Here is an 18,956-nt window from a genome sequence, read left to right as displayed (position 1 = left end):
CTGCGCTGCCCGCCGTGCGCCTCAGCCTCGTGCGCCTCGGGGAGCCCGAAGGCTCCGGGGCCGGGGAGCCGCCCGCCACGCCCGCGGGGCTGGGAGCAGGAGGAGACCGCGTCTGCTTCAACTTGGGCCGCGAGCTTTATTTCTACCCGGGCTGTTGCCGCCGCGGGAGCCAACGGGTGAGCGGCGCGCGTCGTGGGCCCTGGGCGCCGAGAAGACTGGGTCCCTGGGAAGTGATAGGTGGGCCCCCAGGTTGACAGGGGGCCGGGAGAAAGGCATCCTGGATGTGGTGGACATCCCCGAGGAACAAGATTCTTAGCGATAATGCTCGATTCTGAAAGGTGATAAGGGAGTGCCTTACGCGTGGGGATTTGGGGGTGATGAGTATTCCTTATGTCTGGAGCGTGCCATAGGCCATCTGAGATGATGCGGGGTCCCCTGGATTCTGGGATAGCAGGCATTTGCAGGCGATGGACAATCGTGAGATGATCCGGGCTCGGAGGATGTGGAGAACCCAGAAGTGTTGGAATCTGCAGGTGTTAGAGGGGGTGGTCTTGAGACTTACGGAACCCAGGAATGAAGGCGACTCGGGACGTGATGGGGTTCTTAGAGGTAATAGGTGCATGAGATCCTAGGGAAAATAGGGGTCTGGAGGTTATAAAGGTTTGGGAGGACCTAAGCTGATGGGAGACTGAAGTGATAAGGGAAATCCCCGGGCTTGGAAATCCCTAAAGTGATCTGGGTCCCGGAGGACAAGCCCCCCGCTGTGACGAGGATCCTCAGAGGCCAGAAGTGAAGAATGTACCTAGCTTATGGGGGATCACGAGGGTTGGTGGGCCCCTAAACTGTGACAGAGGTCCTGAGGTTTAAAAACTCCAAACTGAAGGGGATTCTGGGATATTGGGCTTCAGAGTTCTTGAAAATTGGGTATTCCTGGGGATTTGCAGTCTTGGAATGTTGTGCGAAGTCCCAGGCAGTTGCTGAGGTTATGGGGTCTGGGGTAGGATGGGCAAAATATTGGAACTCGAGGACTCTGGGAACCCTGGAGCCTGCTGGTGTGGCCCTAACTTCATGGTGGGCGGGTCCAACTGTGGAAGGGCACTGTGGTCTGAGAGGATGTCCTGCCAGTCCGTTTTTCACCCCACTGTGTCTGTGATTTGTGTTCCCTTCCTGTCTGTGGTTGTGCCCTCCCTCCCAACCCACCTCCCCGCCTCCCTCAGGCATTTAACCCTGCTTCCTCTTAGTGGTTTTTCTTCAACCTCAGCACCGTCTTCCTTCCGCTCGGTGGTGTAAACTGTTAACTCCTTTCCCTCCCACCGCTCAAGTCCATTGACCTCAACAAGCCCATTGACAAGCGGATCTACAAGGGCACCCAGCCCACCTGCCATGACTTCAACCAGTTCACTGCTGCCACGGAGACCATCTCCCTGCTGGTGGGATTCTCGGCCGGCCAGGTGCAGTACCTGGACCTCATCAAGAAGGACACCAGCAAGCTGTTCAACGAGGAGGTGACCGTGGGCCCACAAGTGCTGTTTGTCATGGGACTGCGGCTACCTGGGAGCAGGGTGGGCCTAGGGGGCAGGAGGAAGGAGAGGTGGGAAATGGGGTGACAGCAGCTAATAATGACATCCTCCCCTGTCGTGTCTGGACCCTCTGCTGTGTCAGCCCTGTATTGAATGCTTTACTCCTTGAACTTCATCAACCAGTGGGTAAGACATTTTGGTGCCCATTTTGCAGATTAGAGGACTGAGGCTAGTAACTGGTTGGGCTTTTTTAGGGAATCTTTTTGAGACAGGGTTTCGCTATGCACTTCAGGCTGGCCTTGCACTCACTTTGTAGTCCAGGCTGGCCTCAGCCTCCTGAGTGCTGGGATTACAGGTGTACGCCATAATGCCCAGGTGGTTGGGCTTTTACGGATACCCTTACTCTTCAAATTCTGGGCTTCTGTGGGCTTTGGATTCAAATCCCCGCTACATCATAGACTCGCTACCTGACTTTGGGACGGTGGCTACTGTCCAAGGGTCAGCTTTCCTCCTGTGCTGAAGGATGATTATCCCTACCGCCCAGCACTGATGTGAACTCCCCATGGCAGTTGCTCAGTCTGGGCCAGTTGGCTCAAGAGGAAATGCCAGCACAGGGCCTTATCCTCTGGCAGGGGCTGCTCTTGTCCTGTATCTCTTTCTTTTTGCTCCAGAGGGGTGTCCCAGAAGTATTCTCTAAATGAGTGAACGGCTGAACGGGGCGAGTGGAACAGAATGGATTAAAAATCTATTAGCTCATCATTCAGAGTAGTTACGGAGCATCTTCCCTGTGCCAGGCACGGTTCCAAGCACATCTCAGTGAGCGGAAGGGCAGAAGGGCCTGTCCTTGCTGAGCTTTCATTCAAGTGGGGAGCGCATGGCCATCAGCTGCAGTAAGGGTCCTGCACGTTTCCTGGTGGCGAGGCCATCGGGAAAGAAGCAGAGGGAAGTCTGGCAGTTTTAAGTGGGTTGGTCAGAAAGGCCTCGCCACGAGGTGACTTTGAAATGAAGAAGACCTGAAGGAGGCCAGGAAGGGCCTTTGGGAAGGACTTTCTGAATAGAGGGAACACTGAGGACAAAGGTCCCTGCACAGGACAGCTGGAACGCCGGGTGGCCAGGGCAGTGGTTGAAGGAGAGAGGATGGTAGGTGATGCTTGGGGACATAACAGGAAGGGCCAGCTCCCTGCAGGCACCAAAGAGACTTCGCCCCTTCCTCCTAGAGGGAGTCTGCGGAGCAGCTTTCAGTCTGGCTTAGCTGAGCCATAGAGCAGAGAATGATTCAGGGAGGGTGGTTTTCTCAGCATTCCCAGAATGGAGGAGGCTTGGGCCCTGGAGAGAAGTCCGCTCTCCACGGTGACGGGTGCCTAGGGCCTTTGTTCTCTCCGGAGCTCTGGGAGAGAAGGTTGCAGGGTGTCCTGGGCGGGTGCCAGGATGGCTGGAGAGGAGGCGGTCCCGTGTGTGGGAGGCCCGAGGGCCAGGGAGGCCCTGTGGGTTGGTGGCAGCTGAGGTCAGAGTGGTGGAGTGGGCTGGCGTGGAGGTCAGGTTGTGCTTTGAAGTTAAGGCCGCAGGGTTTGTTGGCGGATTGGACGTGAGCCATGAAGACAGAGGAGTGAAGATGCCCGCAGGGTTTTTGGCCTAAGCGGCTGGCAGGACGGGGCTGTCAGACATTTGTGCGGGAATGCCTTCAAGGCGCCTGCTGTGTGGACAGGGCCGTGTGCTAGGGCTGACATTTAGTGAATCCGTTTCTTAACCCTCACGTGGTGAAGATGGGGAAAGGGTTAGGCGGATGGAGGACAGCAGTGTGGAAGGCAGGACTGTCCGCTTGCCAGAGATGGGCCACCAGCTCAGGGCTGCATGGCCTCCTCGCACCAGCCCTGATTGCCCTGGCCTGTGGTGACCTGGCATGGGCCTCCTTCGGTGTGGGAGCTGCTGTCTGCCAGGGCCTGGGCCTGGGCCTGGTGTGGCACCACCTGTGTGACTGGCCGAGGTCCAAAGGCCTGGGTGGCCCCAGGTTGGGGTGAGGTCTGCTCAGGGCTGACGGTGTTGTCCAACCCCACCCTGTCTCCCCGTGCAGCGGCTGATTGACAAGACCAAGGTGACATATCTGAAGTGGCTGCCTGAGTCCGAGAGCCTGTTCTTGGCTTCCCACGCCAGCGGCCACCTGTACCTGTACAACGTCAGCCACCCTTGCGCCTCGGCGCCGCCCCAGTACAGCCTGCTGAAGCAGGGCGAGGGCTTTGCTGTCTACGCTGCCAAGAGCAAGGCACCCCGCAACCCGCTGGCCAAGTGGGCGGTGGGCGAAGGGCCCCTCAACGAGTTTGCCTTCTCGCCCGACGGCCGCCACCTGGCCTGTGTCAGCCAGGACGGCTGCCTGCGCGTCTTCCACTTCGACTCTATGCTGCTGCGGGGGCTCATGAAGAGCTACTTTGGGGGTCTGCTCTGCGTGTGCTGGAGCCCTGACGGCCGATACGTGGTGACGGGAGGCGAGGATGACCTGGTCACCGTGTGGTCCTTCACTGAGGGCCGCGTGGTGGCTCGAGGCCACGGCCACAAGTCCTGGGTCAACGCCGTGGCTTTTGACCCTTACACCACCCGGGCCGAGGAGGCGACATCGGGGAGTGGTGACGGGGCTGGGAGCGGCGAGGAGGAGGAGGAGCCCGAGGCTGGTGGCACGGCCGGGGGCGCCTCGCTCTCCCCACTGCCCAAGGCCGGCTCCATCACCTACCGCTTCGGTTCGGCGGGCCAGGACACGCAGTTCTGCCTGTGGGACCTCACCGAAGACGTGCTTTCCCCCCACCCACCCCTCACGCGCACACGCACTCTTCCTGGCACCCCCGGTGCCACGCCGCCAGCCACTGGCAGCTCCAGGGGCACGGAGCCTGGCCCAGGCCCCCTGCCCCGCTCCCTGTCCCGCTCTAACAGCCTCCCACACCCAGCAGGCGGCAAGGCCGGCGGCCCAGGTGCCACCGCAGAGCCGGGCACGCCCTTCAGCATCGGCCGCTTCGCCACGCTCACGCTGCAGGAGCGGCGGGACCGGGGCGCCGAGAAGGAGCACAAGCGCTACCACAGCCTGGGCAACATCAGCCGAGGCGGCAGTGGGGGCAGCAGCGGCGACAAACCCAGCGGGCCAGCCCCCCGCAGCCGCCTGGACCCTGCCAAGGTGCTGGGCACCGCACTGTGCCCGCGCATCCACGAGGTGCCGCTGCTGGAGCCCCTGGTGTGCAAGAAGATCGCCCAGGAGCGGCTGACGGTGCTGCTGTTCCTGGAGGACTGCATCATCACCGCCTGCCAGGAGGGCCTCATCTGCACCTGGGCCCGGCCCGGCAAGGCAGTGAGTCCCACCCCAGCCCCGGAGGAGGCTCGGGCAGGCGGGTGTGGCGCCGGCCCGGCCTCTGGCCCAGTGGGAGGAGGGGAAGCAAGCATGGAGATCTCAGCGCCCACAACGAGACCCCACAGGCTCAGAGCACTGCGGTGCTGCAGCGCCTGGACTCAGCAGTGAGCAGGGTAGCGGACCGAGTCAGCACGGCCCGGGGGACCCATGGCTGGGGTCCTGAAGGGCAGCAGACAGGGCCCCTGTGGCCTGGTTCTAGTTCTTGTCACAAGGCAGAGCCCATTTCTGTGGAGAATCCTGATTTCAGATGATGGAATTTTTTGAGGCAAGGTGAAGCCTCTGGGCCTAACTTCCAGCGAGGCTCTTGGACTTTCAGGATCCGAGTCCTCCGCGGAAGGCTGGGCTGGGAGTCAGACCCAGGCTCAAGGCCAGCACATCTCCCTTTGTGACCTCGGGCCGGGGCTGGGGCCGGGCCCTGGGCCTCTCTGACCTGCTCACCACTGTTAGGACAGAGAGCCCGCCAGGTGGGCTGGGGTGGGTGCACACAGCTCCCAGGTGGCTGTGGGGTTTCGAAGGTCACCACAGGGGAAGGCAGGGACCTTGTGAGCTTGGAGTGTTTCTTGGGCATCTCTGCTCCTTCCAGTTCGGCCTCAGTGCCCAGGACCCCAGATCTGAGGGCCGCAGCTCAGAGTCTCGGCTCTTCCACTTCGGGAGCTGAGACTTGAGTTCCTAGAACCCAAGCACAGTCTCAGCTTGGAGGCAAGGGCGGCGGGATCTGGGCAGTCGGACTGATTCCTGAAAGAGACCCTCTGTCTCCCTAGTTCACAGACGAGGAGACCGAGGCCCAGGCAGGGGAAGGAAGTTGGCCCAGGTCCCCCAGCAGTTCAGTGGTAGAGGTAGGATTGTCCTTGAGTTCTTGCCTTCCCAGCATCTCAGGACCACGGTCCAAGTCAGATGACCCCACTTTCCCCAGCCCTACCCCATTGTCTCTGCTGGGATCTTTAATTATTGTGTGACCCTGCTGACTGCTGGGACAGGGAAGCTAGCCACCAGCCAGGCTGGGCCTCGGGACTAGTACAGTGGCCGTGGGGCTGGGGTGGGCCGGGAGGCAGCCCCAGGGCAGGAGTGGGTTGAGGACTCCAGCTGCTCCTTCCCTGGGCACTGCAGGTGGTGTCTAACCCTCCCGTCTCCCTCTTGTCCTCCCCAGGGCATCTCCTCCCAGCCAGGCAGCTCCCCCAGTGGCACCGTGGTGTGAGCCGTGGATGTCGGGTCCTGCACCCCAGCTCCCAGCCTCCCAGCCATAGCCCTCCCTGCTGACCTCACGGATCAATGTATTAACAAGACTAACCACAAAGGAAGGACTGTTCCGGCCCCCCGCCCTGCACAAATACTGGGGGTCCCCAAAACTGGCCCAGATGGGGTGTAGCGGCCCAAGTGGCCTCAGCCCTGTCCCCTCCTATTGCCAAGTACTGTGGTCTTTCCTCTGAAACAGTGTTAACCCACATCCCCGTCCCCAGCATGTGACTGGTCATTCCTGGGGAGAAGCTCCCTGCCACCAGAGCCCCAGCGCTGCAGTGCACCCCTGGGGTGAGAAGGCAGGGCAGGAATGGTCCCCCTCTGAGCCCCTACTCCGTCCCCCTCCTTGCTGTCGTCTGTGCTTTTGAAGAGTGTTAAGTTATGGAAGTCCCCAGGACCCTCCTTGTCCCCCAGGATCTCTTATTTATACTAAAGCTCCCTGTTTGCACAGCGGCTCTGTTCCCTGCGCGAGGCGGGCGGACGGGAGGAAGTGTGTGAGCGCTCTTGGCTCCTGTCCTAGGACCTGGCTTTTACCAAAGGAAGCAGCAGCCAGCCCGCCTCCCCCAGCCTGCCTCTGATGGGAGGGCTTAGGGGCATGAGGTGCAGCAGGGCCCGTGGGGGAGGACAGAGGACAGCCAGGAGCCCCTCTTCAATGTGCTCAGGGGTGTTTTGAGAGTTAAAGCATCACAAATGTCTACCCCCACTTTTCCATGGCTGGCCCGATGGGGCTCCCCCGACGGGGCTCCCCCAGGCATCTCCTGGAGGTACCATCAAGGGGCCGCGGGAGTAGTCTGAGCTGCTGGGGGTGGGGACAAGTCTGGTGACTTGCCCTGGCCCTGCTGTGGTCCAGGTCCCTGCTGCCAGGTGGGGCCATGGTTTTCTCTGCCCTTTCTGGAAAGAAAAGCTACGGGCCCTGCTGGCGGCTCTGCAGAAGCGCGGAGCGGAGTCTTCCCGCTCCACCCCCCGAAATGTTTCTGTTTCTAATCCCAGCCTGGGCAGGAATGTGGCTGCCCGGCCAGGGGCCAAGGAGCTATTTTAGGGTCTCCTGCCCGGAGAGGGCCTGGCTCTACCACCCGCCTCCCCCAGGCTTTGGCCAGCAGGTCACCCCTGGCCCTGGCTCCTGAGAGTGTCCCCACCCAGCTCTACCACCCCTTCCCCACCTACTGCCAAACAAAAAGTATAAAGCAGGGGGCCCAGGGGCTAAATTTAACTATCCCAAAGTTGGAATCCATCTGAGTCACTGGAGAAACTGCCCTGGCCTGCCCCACCCCCCCAGGCCTCAGGCCCTTTCTCTGCCTCCCCCCAGCTATGGTGCTTGAGGGAGATGCAGGGGGAGCTACTGGGTCAGTCGGCCTCGATTGGCCATCTGGACAATGGGAGGACTCAGCGTAGCTTATGCCGCACCTCTTCACTGGGAAGCAGAAGCTGCGAGAACTGATTTTTCAGTCCTTGTCTTAGCGCTGAAAGGGTCAATGGTGCCCAGGAAGGGGGTGTTGGGGGGCTGGCTCCTGAGGGGTTAAAAGTGGGAGGCGGGAGGGGGCTGGACTAGGGGGTGGGGTGAGAAGAGGAGGCGGCTTCAGCCGCAGAGAAGTGGCCAGAGAGGCCCAGGGGACGGCCAGGGACAGGCAGACATGCGGTCAGAGCTCCGGGGCCTGGGCAGGGTCTGCCAGACCCCGTAAGAGGAGGACCCCGAGCCTCGGCCCCGGGAGGGGCCATGGTGCTGCCCTCCCGACATGTCAGCCGAGGTGCGGCTGAGGCAGCTCCAGCAGCTGGCGCTGGACCCCAGCTTCCTGGGGCTGGAGCCCCTGCTCGACCTTCTCCTGGGCGTCCACCAGGAGCTGGGTGCCTCCGACCTGGCCCAGGACAAGTATGTGGCCGACTTCTTACAGTGGGGTGAGTGCTGGCTTGCATGGGCTCCTGGGCTTGGGGAGCAGCGCAGGTATGGAGATAACTTCCCATGAGGTGGTCCAGAGCTTGGGTTGGGTTCTTGGGCAGCACACCCCTGTGTCCATGCCACCCTGGCTGGGCCAAGTGAAGTCAGCAGAGACCAGAGTAGCTGTATCTCAGCTACAGTGGGGGAGCTTTGGCAGGCTAAGCTGGGCGCAGCCACCTGTTGTCCCCCTGTACCCCCTACCCTCTAGGCTAGGGACCTGGCGGCCCCATCTCCTATGACCGTCTCCTCAATGGGCCCTATGACCAGCTACCCTGGTCTAAAAGCACAAGGGCAAGCAAGGAGGGACAGCTGCCTTGGGTGTGGCTGACAGGTGCTGGGCGCCAGCCTCTCCAGCTGCCCCGACAGGTGCCCAGGCTCTGGGAGGGCACGGTGACTCATGCAGGCTCTGGGGGAAACCAGCTCTGCAGAGGGGCGCTGCCCAGGCCCCTCGGCCCTCCAACTGGAGTGACTTGGGCTTTTGGGGTGCTCCTTTCTCTGCCCCCCCATGTCTTGGTCCCTCCCAGCCTGCATCAGCCATGGTCCCTTCCAGCTCTCTACCTCCTTAGTGGTCCCAGTTCAGGGCCACCAACCCCCTCGCAGTCCTGTGAAGTCCCTTCTGGAAAGGTCTTTCTGGGCCTGCGGACAAGTCGGAGGAGAAGGGTGAAATGCTTCAGTGCCATCGTCTGCCCTGTTGCCCCTACCCGGCACCAGGCCTAGGTCTCAGGCTCACTCTAGCTTCACTCCACAGATGTGTCCCTCAGTGTCTTGCTTTTGGTCCCTGGCTTGTGCATATTCCTGCCACTGTCTCCTTTCCATGCCTTCCCCAGCTCCCTCGGCCATGACCCGCTCTATCTGACCCGGGCGCCATTCCTCTCCTTCCTCTCCCATTTCATGGATGGGAAGGCAGAGGGCGAAGGACAGCCCACTCGGCCCCTGGAAGACACCTCTCCCTCCTCTCCTCTGGCCTCAGTGACTCTCCCAGCCTCTCTTTTACAGAGAATGAAGCGGGGCTGGCAGGGTAAACTGAGGCCTGGGTGGGGGCAGGGCTCTGGCTCTCCTGGAAGGAGCAGTCCTTTTGTGGCCTGAGCCGCATCCTTCGGCCCCTCCCCTGCCAGGCCTGAGGCCCTGAGGCGGGGGAGGGGGCCTGGGTTCCCGCTGCCTTAAAAGGGCTCAATGTCTTGGCTCTCTCCTCCCTCCCCCGTCCTAGGCCCCGGCTGCTGCTTCCCTGCCGGCCCCCACTCTCAGAACCCCCTCTCTCCGTGGCCCCCTTCCCCTCCCCCTCTCCGCCACCCAAGCTTGGCTTCTCCGACCCGAGGCCAGGCCGCCCTCTCCCCGCTGCCCCTGATCTCCAGCCTGCACCCGCCTGTCCCCCTCTGGAACTGTACGCTGCGGGCCGGCTGCAGGCTAGTAGCCTCTGCCGCTGAGGGCATCTGTAAGCGGAGCCTGCCGCCTCCTGGGGAGCACAGAGCCGCTTCCAGCAGGGCTCAGGCTCTCAGTGCTGGCTGAGCCTCGCCATCCTCTCCTGGGCCCAAACTCAGTGTTTCGCAAAGTGCTCCAAGAGCCATGCGCACGGAGCACACGGCAGTTCTGGGCCGGAACCCAAGACTCGGAAGATGGGAACTTCGGGGTGGGGGGGGCACTCTACCTGTCGCCGGCAGTGGGAGTGGGGGCCTGAGGCGCAGGGAGGTCTAAGAACTGGGCTTATGCCCGTTCCCCTCTGTTCCCCAAGACCTCTATTCTGCAGGTGTTTGTTACTCTTGCACCACTGGAGCCCTCTGGCCCAACGCCCTGTCCCCAGAACGGGTTCTCAGGCTTCTTGAGAGCGCAGTTTTGGGTCACCGAAACTTCACACGGTGTTCTTGCGGGAGAGCTGTGGGTGCAGACAGTCCTAAAGGGAAACTGAGAAACAGAGAGAGGGGCACACTGAGGGCCAGAGCCCTCCCCAGTGCCTGTCCCAGTGACCCTCGGTTCTTCCTCTGCCCCCGCCCCCCACACCCAGCGGAGCCGGTTGTGGCCAGGCTTAAGGAGATCCGACTGCAGAGGGACGATTTTGAGATTCTGAAGGTGATTGGACGCGGCGCGTTCAGCGAGGTGAGTCCTGAGTGGCCGCCGGCGCGGGAGCGCTCCTTGAGGTGGGCGGGGCATTGGCGTGGGGGCGGGACCTTCGAAATTGATGAATGAGAGTTAGAACCTGAGACTGGCCTGGAGGTGGGGCTGGAGGCCAAGGGGCGTGGCGCGACCGGGGCGGGGCCGCGGCTGGGTAAAGTTAGGGGTGGAGTCTGGCTTGGCTGGCCTTCTGTTTTTCTGGCCACTTCTCTACGGTCACCTTGTTTCGCCTTTAGGTAGCGGTGGTGAAGATGAAGCAGACGGGCCAGGTGTATGCCATGAAGATCATGAATAAGTGGGACATGCTGAAGAGAGGCGAGGTGAGGGCCGGGCCGGGTGTGGTGGAGCTGGGGATCTGCGCCTCTCACCTTCAGCACCTCGGCTGCCGCGCAGGTGTCGTGCTTCCGAGAAGAGAGGGATGTGTTGGTGAACGGCGACCGCCGTTGGATCACGCAGCTGCACTTCGCCTTCCAGGACGAGAACTACCTGGTGAGCTCCTGGCCCGGTGACTAGGAAGGACAAGGCTGCGGCTGGGAGAGGAAGTGGTAGGATGGGTTAACTGCCCTCAAGGGCCTGCACGGGGGTCTGAGTGCTGGCAGGATATGTCTCAGGTGGAGGAGGGGGCTTTAAAAAAAAATCTAGAATCGGAGATGATGTTCTTTATTGCTCTTTTTGTGGCCGATTTTGAGGTCTCATACGAAGATCGCTCTATTGGAGAAACTCTTAACTGGAATGGGGCCGCTCTCGTGTGTACGGGCCACTGCTTGAGCAGAGTATCTGGGATCTACCCTGGGGTGCTGGGAGGTCTCTGGGTTCTCTTTTTCCCTGGATGTCTCAAAGGTAGTCTCTGTCCAGTGACATCCTGGAGAGGAGTTTTTAGGGGGAATCTCAGGTTTGGCCTTGAAGAGACAAGTGCTCCTGCTCGGGACAAAGAGGGACAGAGTCCGCCTGGTTGCCCTGGTGTGACAGACAGGCTCCTGGGGCCTGTGCTCACCTTGTAGTGCACGATCTTGCCGTAGGTCTCAGCTGCGGAGTCTACGGCTCTCTGGGACTCTTGGGTCTGGGACTGTGGGGTCTCCACCCAGGGACAGGGCATCTCCCTCTGGGAATCTTTGCCCCTGGCTATCAGCGATGGGCACCTGGGGGGGCCACTGACCCCACCCCCAATGACTCGCCCCCTCCCAGTACCTGGTCATGGAATACTACGTGGGCGGGGACCTGCTAACGCTGCTGAGCAAGTTTGGGGAGCGGATCCCAGCCGAGATGGCGCGCTTCTACCTGGCCGAGATTGTCATGGCCATAGACTCAGTGCACCGGCTGGGCTACGTGCACAGGTGGGCGTGGCAGGGGCTGAGGGGCGGGGCCTGAGAGGCCCAGGAGATGAATGGGGCGCTTGCTTTAGAGGCTGGAGCCTGGAAGGGATGGTGCCTAGCGAAGGATGGTGCTGATTGGGGCGCTCTGGAGGCGGGAGCTAGGAGTGGGGTCCCAGAATCCCTGCAGGGGCTGAACTGTTCAAAACGGCGAAGCCTGACTGTAAGGTGCTCAGAAGGCACCTTACATCCTTCCCCTCAGGGACATCAAACCGGACAATATCCTGCTGGACCGCTGTGGCCACATCCGCCTGGCGGACTTTGGCTCCTGCCTTAAACTGCGGGCGGATGGAACGGTAAGTGGGTGCACCCACCGCAGGGCAGCTCTGCCCACCAAGAAGACACAATTGGCTGCAGAGTGTGGAGTGGGGCAACTCAGAAGAGGAGGGAGGTGTCCAGAAGCCAGTCCTGGGGCGCAGGGTTAGACAGTAGGAAGGCGTGCCGGGCGAGGTGGCTCACGTCTGTAATCCCAGCACTCCGGAGGCTGAGGCAGGACGATCGTTGTGAGTTTGAGACCAGCCCGAACTGCATAGCGAGGCCCTGTCTCAAAAAAGACCAAAAAAAAAAAAAAAAAAAAAGACAGTAGGGAGGCATGGTTTTGGTTAGGAGAGCTGGGCTGGAGCCCAGCTGTGGTCCTGTCCCTTCAGGTGTGGTCTCTGGTAGCCGTGGGGACCCCAGACTACTTGTCTCCCGAGATCCTGCAGGCTGTGGGCGGTGGATCCGGGACAGGCAGCTACGGGCCAGAGTGTGACTGGTGGGCACTGGGCGTGTTCGCCTATGAAATGTTCTACGGGCAGACGCCCTTCTACGCCGACTCCACCGCTGAGACCTACGGCAAGATCGTGCACTACAAGGTGAGCACAGGCCCCAGGAGCCTGTCTGTCACCCCAGGCACCCAGGCGGACTCTCTGTCCCTCTTTCTCCCGAGCAGGAGCACTTGTCTCTGCCCCTGGCAGACACTGGGGTCCCTGAGGAGGCTCGGAACCTCATCCAGGGGCTGCTGTGTCCCCCGGAGGTACGGCTGGGCCGGGATGGAGCAGAGGATTTCCGGAAACATCCTTTCTTCTTTGGCCTTGACTGGGAAGGCCTTCGTGACAGCATGCCCCCCTTCACCCCGGACTTCGAGGGTGCCACCGACACGTGCAACTTCGACGTGGTGGAGGACGGGCTCACTGCCATGGTGAGCGGGGGCGGGGTAGGTACCTGCGGCCCTGCTCGGCTGAGGGAACCTGCCCGTCCCCTCCCTCTCCCTGATGACAGCTGGCCACACTCATTTACTCCCCAGAGCACCGAGTGCAGGGACCCGGTGTGACCCCAATCACAGTCCAGTCACCAGACAGGGAGGTCTCTGCGTGATCTGGGCTGACAGGGGTTGGTTCGATGGTGGGCCTCTGGACCAAAAATGGAAGGTGCTGGGGGCTTCCTGCAGGAGGGGGAGCTGAGTCTTCCTTCTGCCCTCAGCAACTCTCCTGGAATGCCTTTGTGCTGGGCAGTTCAGGGGACACAGACTGACCAACTCAGCCCTGGTCCCTACAAAATCTGATCTACCTACAGTCTAAGGAAGGAGTAATTAAGCCGGGGCATAGTGGTGGTCGCCTGTAGCCACAGCACACTGGGAGGCTGAGGCAGGAGGAGCGCAGTTTGAGCCCAGCCTGGGCAACTTAGACTGTCTTTTTTTTTTTTTTTTTGGTTTTTCTCCGGTACCGGGAACCGAACTCACGACCTTGCGCTTGCCAGGCAGGTGCTTTGCCACTGAGCTAAATCCCCAGCCCCTTAGACTGTCTTAAATAAAAAATGAAAAAAGGTCTGAGAATGTCACTCAACATGAAAAGTCTGGGTTCAATAGTAATTTTAAGGGGCTGGGGATTTAGCTCAGCGGCACAGCGCTTGCCTGGCAAGTGCGAGGTCATGAGTTCAATTCCCGGTACCAGGAAAAAAGAAAAAAATAGTAATTTTAGTCTGGCAAGGACCCTGAGGGGATACAACAGAATACACTAAAAAATGATGAACCATTTTATTTATTTATTTATTTGGTGTTTTGAGACAGTCTCACTATGTAGTTCAACCAGGCCTTGAACTCACTGTGTGGTCCAGGCTGGCCTCAAACTCATGTCAATCCTCCTGGCTCAGCCTCCTACAGGTATGCACCACCATACCTGGCTGGAGGAGCTGTTTTAGTTGATCTTTGAGCTCGGGTGAGTCCTGGGGGGCATTTAAGCCAGGACCAGAAAAGGGGGAGGGGCCCGCCCTGACAGTTGCTGGTCGTGTGTGTTCTGTGCAGGAGACGCTGTCGGATGTGCAGGAAGGCGTACCGCTGGGGGTGCACCTGCCTTTCGTGGGCTTCTCCTACTCCTGCTTGGCCCTCAGGTAAGCAGGCCTGAGCAGAGGCCCTGGGATGTCGGCAGGGTTGGTGTTGGGGTCAAGGGCTCTTAGGAAGCCGACTGTAAATTCAATTGTGGATTCAACTGTAAAACCTCAGAACCTAGCTTTGGCCTTTGAGAATCTTGCAGCTGTTGACTTTTACATTTTAAGTAGAGAGTCATGGGACCTCAGAATCTTAGGAGTAAGTTTAGACTTTTTACAGGCAACTTAAACACACTTCAATCACTCATCTACCAATAAAACATTTTAAAAACATCAGCTATACAAACAAGAGCATGTTTAATACAATTAGCATGGATAAGGAGAAGAAAGCTGGTATGAACCCACCATTCAGCAAAGCCCCGGGCTCACACCTGGCCAACATGTGTTGCACATCTGTGTGGCCTGAGGCCGCAGCTGATCAACCAGGGCTTAGCGCAGGGGCAGGACCGCCTTGCTATGAGGAGCCTCTTCTCTGGCAGTTCAGGGCAGAGCTCATACTGTGTGGGAGCCAGCAGGCTGGTCCTGAGCATGTCCAGGATAAACAGGTCCTGGGGACGTGCTCCATGGGAGGGACTGCTGGGTTGGAAAGGACACCACTTTTACTGCAATTTCATATTCCTAGGGAGGATCTGACCCCTCAGCCAGGGGCCATGGAGGATGTCCTGATCCAGAGTCAGACTTTTAGGATCCTACACCATTTTTGTTTTTGTTTTTTTTTTTTGTGATAGGGTCTCCCTGTGTAGCTCAGGCTGGCCTTGAACTCTCGGTAATCCTTTTGCCTCAGCCTCCTAAGTGCTGGGATTACAGGTTCAGATTTAAAAATACTGCTTTGAAGCAGATATGTGGTACATGCCTACAATCCCAGCATTCTGGGAGGCTTAGGTGGGAGGATCATAATTCTGAGCCTAGTCTGGGCAACTTAGTGATTTAGAGGAGGTGTAGCTCAGTGGGAAGAGCCTGGGTTCAATCCCAGTAACACACACACACACACACACACACACACACACAGAGGCACACAGAAAAAAACCCACATCTTTGGAGGTTTCCAAAGCTGGGCAGGGTCTTCCTCATCAGGTCCCGCTCTCTATTCTGAAGTCCTAAGGAGAGGGGCGTGAACAAGGGATGTTAAGGCAAGAGTCCAGAAGACTTAAAAGATAGGCATCTGTGCCTCAAGTTTTCAGACAGGACAGCTCCCAGGTGTTTTCCAGCCAGAAGACGGCCTGTCACCCAACCTGGCAACTGGTTCTCTTCTTTTCCCCTGTCCCTCCTCAACCATGGGGTCTTAGGGGCCACTGACCCATACCCACTGGCTCTCCCACCCCTCTTCTTTTCCCCAGGGACAATGAGGTCCCAGACCCCACACCCATGGAACTGGAGGCCCAGCAGTTGCCTGAGCCACATGTGCAGGTGCCCAGTATGGGGCCCACAGTGTCCCCAACAGAAGCAACAGTGAGTAGATGGAGGCGGGGGCTGGCCAGGGCTTCCTGGGTGGCAGCGCCGGGCAGGGCTAAGCTCTGCTAACACGCAGGACAGAAGCAGCAAGTAAAGCAGGGAGATGAGGCTCCTTCAGGCAAGGCCTGGTCCCCACAAGGAAAGTAATAACGGCGAGCCAGCCATGGAGAGGGAAGAGGCCTGTGGTCAGTGGGGAAGTTCAGGGCAGAGGCTACTTCGTTCATTACATGACAGGAGGGTCCCGTGGGGCACTGTTACTGGATTAGGGGGAAAGAAGGGACAAAGATCAGCAGGAAGCTTCTTGGTAAAACAGGCCCTGTCCTGATCAGGGGAGCTGGAGGCAGGAGGGATAGGTCACAGGGGTAGCTCTTTAGGTCCTGTGTGGACAGGTGGGGGCCAGAGAGAAGCCTGGAGACCAGGACACCCCCACCCCTCCTCACAGGAGCTATGGGGGTGGTGGTGGACAAGCCCTAGTGCTCCAAGGACCCAGGCGACCCTAAACTGGGTCCCCACACACAGGCTGAAGTGGCAGATCCACCAGCTGCCCCTGCAGCAGAGGAGACAGCGGCAGGGGAGGAGGTGACCCTGCGGGAGCTCCAGGAAGCCCTGGAGGAGGAGGTGCGCACCCGGCAGAGCCTGAGCCGGGAGCTGGAGGCCATCCGCAGCACCAACCAGAACTTTGCCAGGTCAGGTCGGGCACGAGGCCCCTGGCGCCGTTGCAGCTTCTCTTGCCCGGACCTCCCGGAGCTCACTCTCCGGGTCTCCCCGCAGTCAGCTGCTCGAGGCCGAGGCCCGGAATCGAGACCTGGAGGCGCACGTTCGGCAGCTGCAGGAGCGGATGGAGCTGCTGCAGGGCCCGGGAGCCGCAGGCGAGTCCCCCACCGCCCCGCTCCCCGGGCGCAGGGAGGTGGTCCTCGAGCCAGTGCGCGCGCGCGCCACCGCGGGAGGGCAGGGGCCCAGGCTGGGGCACGCCGCGCCACCGCCCTCCTTCGCCCCTCCACGCGCCATCTGCCTCTCTCTTCTCCTTCCAGCTGTCAGGGGGGTCCCCAGTCCCCGGGCCACGGATGCACCTTCCCATGTAAGACCCCTTTCTTTCCCCTGCCTCAGGCCTGCTACCTGCTCCCCGTCTAGATTTAGGGCTCACCCTACTTCTTTGGGGTTCCAGAAGGCAGACGCCCTTCACTCAGCCCATCCGTCAGATCTCCCTTGGTTCAGGGCTTTCAACAGATCCCTTTCGGGATCCCCAGAAATTCCCTCCCGGCTTCAATTCCCCCTGCTGCCCCTCGCACCCCGCCCTGGGCGGCTGGGCTAGTTTGGGCTCCGATCGGGTCACCTGTCCCTTCTCTCTCCAGCTAGATGGCCCCTCGGCCGTGGCTCTGGGCCAGTGCCCGCTGGTGGGGCCAGGCCCCATGCACCGCCGCCACCTGCTGCTCCTTGCCAGGGTACGTCCCACCGCCGCCGCGCCTCCGCCTCGCGCCGAGCACTCGGGCCACAAAGGCTTGGCTGCGCCTCGGCCGGCTCTACGCACCGCGGGGAGGGCGGGCGCTCGGGCAGCCAATCACCGCGGGCCGCTAGGAAGCAGCCAATGAGGCGTGCGACGGGGCTTCTGGCTTGCCCGCCGGCCAACCGCTGTGAGGGGCGGACGCGGGCTGGGGGCTGTGGGCCCATCTGCGGGTGACGACGGGGGCCGCCGGGCCGCGCGCCGACCCAACCCTCCCGCCCGCAGGTCCCTAGGCCTGGCCTACCCGAGGCGCGTTGCCTGCTCTTGTTCGCCGCTGCTCTGGCTCCTGCCACGGCCCTGTGCTCCTTTGGGTTCGTGGCCCGTGCGGGCCATCTCGCCCCAGCCTGGCGTCGCTCGGGAGCAGCCTTCGCCCCCTGAACCCTAGAACCCCAGACAGTCCTCGACTCAGGCCCGGTTGGTGGCTGAGTGACCCGGGGACGGCAGAAGCCGCTCCCACCGCGTCCCCGCCCGCACTCGGCGCGAGAGTCCGCGCCCAGCTTCTGTCCCGTGATCCGGGCCCGCCCCCTGGCGGCCGGGGAAGGAGGAGCGGGCTTGTGCTGGCCAACGGGGTTCGCGGGCGGCTAGCGCCCAGAAACGCCGCTGGTGGAGACCCCGGCGGCCACCTCTTCCCCAGCCAGGCTGAGGCCCCGACGTGGACAAGCGGACTGGGTTCTGAGAAGGCAGCAGGCGGGGCGTGGCCACCCGATTGTCACCCTGCACACAGCCCTCCTGCCGTCGGCTCCCAAACCACAAATCCCCCTGCGCATGAGCTCCGGGAACGAGCTATTCCTGCGGCCTCTGCCTGCTCTCGGGAATCTTGTGCTTTCGCAAGCCTTGCTTTTCGGGGACTCCTGCGACCCCTTTCTCACCTATGCTGCTCTCGGAGTCACAGCTGGCTTTCCCGGCCTGGGTGGCTTGAATATTTATTGACCTTGTCCTCCGACCCGCTGACAGGCTCCCGGACCCCATCACCCTAGTCCACGTTTTGGATGCACTGAAACTCGACATTCCTCGGTATTTATTGTCTGTCCACACCTAGAACCCCACCCCCGACCCTCGCGAATAAAAGGCCCTATCGTCTGCCCAAAGCTCTAGCCTCAGCTGTGTTCTGTAAGCGTGGTGAGGAGGAGGGTGCCAGTGCGCCAATCAGGAGGCGAGCGCGGGTGGCCAATGGCCTGCTGGGCAGCTAGCGGGACCCAAAGCGGGCGAATCACGGTAGGAGGAGGAAAAGGTGGGAGGCGGGGCTTAGCCATGTGGCCAATAGGGGAGGGAGAGCGGGCCCACCGGGAGACACCGCCCCCCGCCCAGCTGTGGCTCAGCTGTGTCACTCGAGAGTCCAGACGAAGGGGGTTGGGCCGACAGCGCGCGCGGCCATCCTACTCGCACTGCGCCTGCGCAGGCCACGCGCATCCGCTCTTGGGACTTACGCTCAAGAAAAGTTGCTGCAAACTTTCTAGCTCGTTTCCCCCTCCTCCCTGCCAGACCCGCCCCCCTGTGGAGCCGGGAATTCCGAGGGGCGGAGCGCGCAGAGATGGGGAGTGGGGGGGCCCTCTGAGGACCCTGGAGACGGAGGCGTGAAGAAGCTCAGTCTCGGGGCGGAGGTGGCTTCACGCCCTTAGGCCTCCTGGACTGCCCGTTACCTTCTCCGTGGTCCCGATGGGGAAACTGAGGCCCTGAGCCAGAGGCACACGCGGGGGGAAGCAGAAAGCGCGGCCAGAGACGGAGGGAAAACAAAGGGAGAATCCCGGACAGACGGGGAGGGAGACGGACACACACACACAGGGACAGAGACCCAAGTGGAGCGCTGGGTCTGGCCTTGGGGGCGGCGGGGGGCGGGGGAGAAGACTGGGGAGCGGGCTGGGGTGGGGGAGGGGGCTGGGGAAAGCCCGAGGGAGGAGGAGGAGAAGGAGGGAGGAACTTCCCAAAGTTACAAAACATGGCTACCTTGCCTGCCGAGCCGAGCGCTGGGCCGGCGGCCGCGGGGGAGGCGGTGGCGGCGGCAACCGAGGAGGAGGAGGAGGAAGCGCGCCAGCTCCTGCAGACTTTGCAGGCGGCCGAGGGTGAGGCGGCCGCGGCGGCCGGGGCC

The 18,956-nt window shown here is 61.1% G+C and overlaps 3 protein-coding genes and 1 long non-coding RNA gene across 16 annotated transcripts in view; 3 read left to right on the top strand and 1 right to left on the bottom strand.

The window, feature by feature from the left end:
- Dmwd (dystrophia myotonica, WD repeat containing) lies at positions 1-6,592 on the top strand (the record flags this gene model as incomplete). Its single annotated transcript, XM_013509517.1, is given in 5 exon segments — positions 1-176; positions 1,323-1,505; positions 3,592-4,848; positions 5,670-5,744; positions 6,056-6,592. Coding segments are annotated over 5 exon segments (1,739 nt in total), but the record flags the coding sequence as incomplete, so codon positions are not given.
- An 89-nt stretch (positions 6,593-6,681) lies between these two features.
- On the top strand, positions 6,682-18,593 carry Dmpk (dystrophia myotonica-protein kinase). Of its 12 annotated transcripts, XM_013509526.1 has the most exons (17): positions 6,682-8,037; positions 8,688-8,701; positions 9,616-9,658; positions 10,075-10,168; positions 10,420-10,503; positions 10,577-10,672; positions 11,369-11,517; positions 11,756-11,849; positions 12,201-12,407; positions 12,485-12,748; positions 13,835-13,920; positions 15,255-15,366; positions 15,889-16,055; positions 16,141-16,238; positions 16,401-16,447; positions 16,722-16,811; positions 17,096-17,916. In XM_013509526.1, exons 1-17 carry the CDS (start codon positions 7,859-7,861, stop codon positions 17,246-17,248), a joined length of 1,977 nt encoding a protein of 658 aa, XP_013364980.1. In that variant the 5' UTR covers positions 6,682-7,858; the 3' UTR covers positions 17,249-17,916. The 12 variants fall into 12 exon arrangements, with proteins under 12 accessions (XP_013364980.1, XP_005413869.1, XP_013364975.1 ...); XM_005413812.2 differs by lacking the exons at positions 8,688-8,701; positions 9,616-9,658 and having other exon boundaries at positions 10,077-10,168; positions 17,825-18,593; XM_013509521.1 differs by lacking the exons at positions 8,688-8,701; positions 9,616-9,658 and having other exon boundaries at positions 10,077-10,168; positions 16,726-16,811; positions 17,825-17,958.
- LOC102020499 lies at positions 14,196-16,134 on the bottom strand. Of its 2 annotated transcripts, none has more exons than XR_265058.2 (3): positions 15,996-16,134; positions 14,949-15,014; positions 14,196-14,493 (listed from the first exon to the last, which is right to left on the bottom strand). It is a non-coding gene; the product is annotated as an uncharacterized LOC102020499 (long non-coding RNA). The 2 variants fall into 2 exon arrangements; XR_265057.2 differs by having other exon boundaries at positions 14,196-14,490.
- A 140-nt stretch (positions 18,594-18,733) lies between the features above and the next one.
- Six5 (SIX homeobox 5) overlaps positions 18,734-18,956 on the top strand; it is a gene marked incomplete in the record, with an annotated part of 3,840 nt that continues 3,617 nt past the window's right edge. The window contains 1 exon segment of the mRNA XM_013509516.1: positions 18,734-18,956. Within this exon segment, the coding sequence (XP_013364970.1) occupies positions 18,807-18,956 (150 nt within the window).

Source organism: Chinchilla lanigera, unplaced genomic scaffold (assembly GCF_000276665.1).
Source record: "Chinchilla lanigera isolate Chin_1 unplaced genomic scaffold, ChiLan1.0 scaffold00173, whole genome shotgun sequence".
In the NCBI taxonomy this organism is placed as follows: Eukaryota; Metazoa; Chordata; class Mammalia; order Rodentia; family Chinchillidae; genus Chinchilla; species Chinchilla lanigera.
The sequence above is the reverse complement of the archived record's forward strand: the minus strand, read 5'-3'. Positions and strand labels throughout refer to the sequence as shown.

What these genes read in the sequence shown, in the direction of transcription:
- Dmpk (XM_013509526.1), top strand. Translation starts at nt 7,859, where the DNA reads ATGGTGCTGCCCTCCCGACATGTCAGCCGAGGTGCGGCTGAGGCAGCT. An exon ending in CCATGCGCACGGAGCACACG is followed by an intron (nt 9,659 to 10,074) that starts GCAGTTCTGGGC and finishes CCCCCCACACCC; the next exon opens with AGCGGAGCCGGTTGTGGCCA. An exon ending in ACATGCTGAAGAGAGGCGAG is followed by an intron (nt 10,504 to 10,576) that starts GTGAGGGCCGGG and finishes GCTGCCGCGCAG; the next exon opens with GTGTCGTGCTTCCGAGAAGA.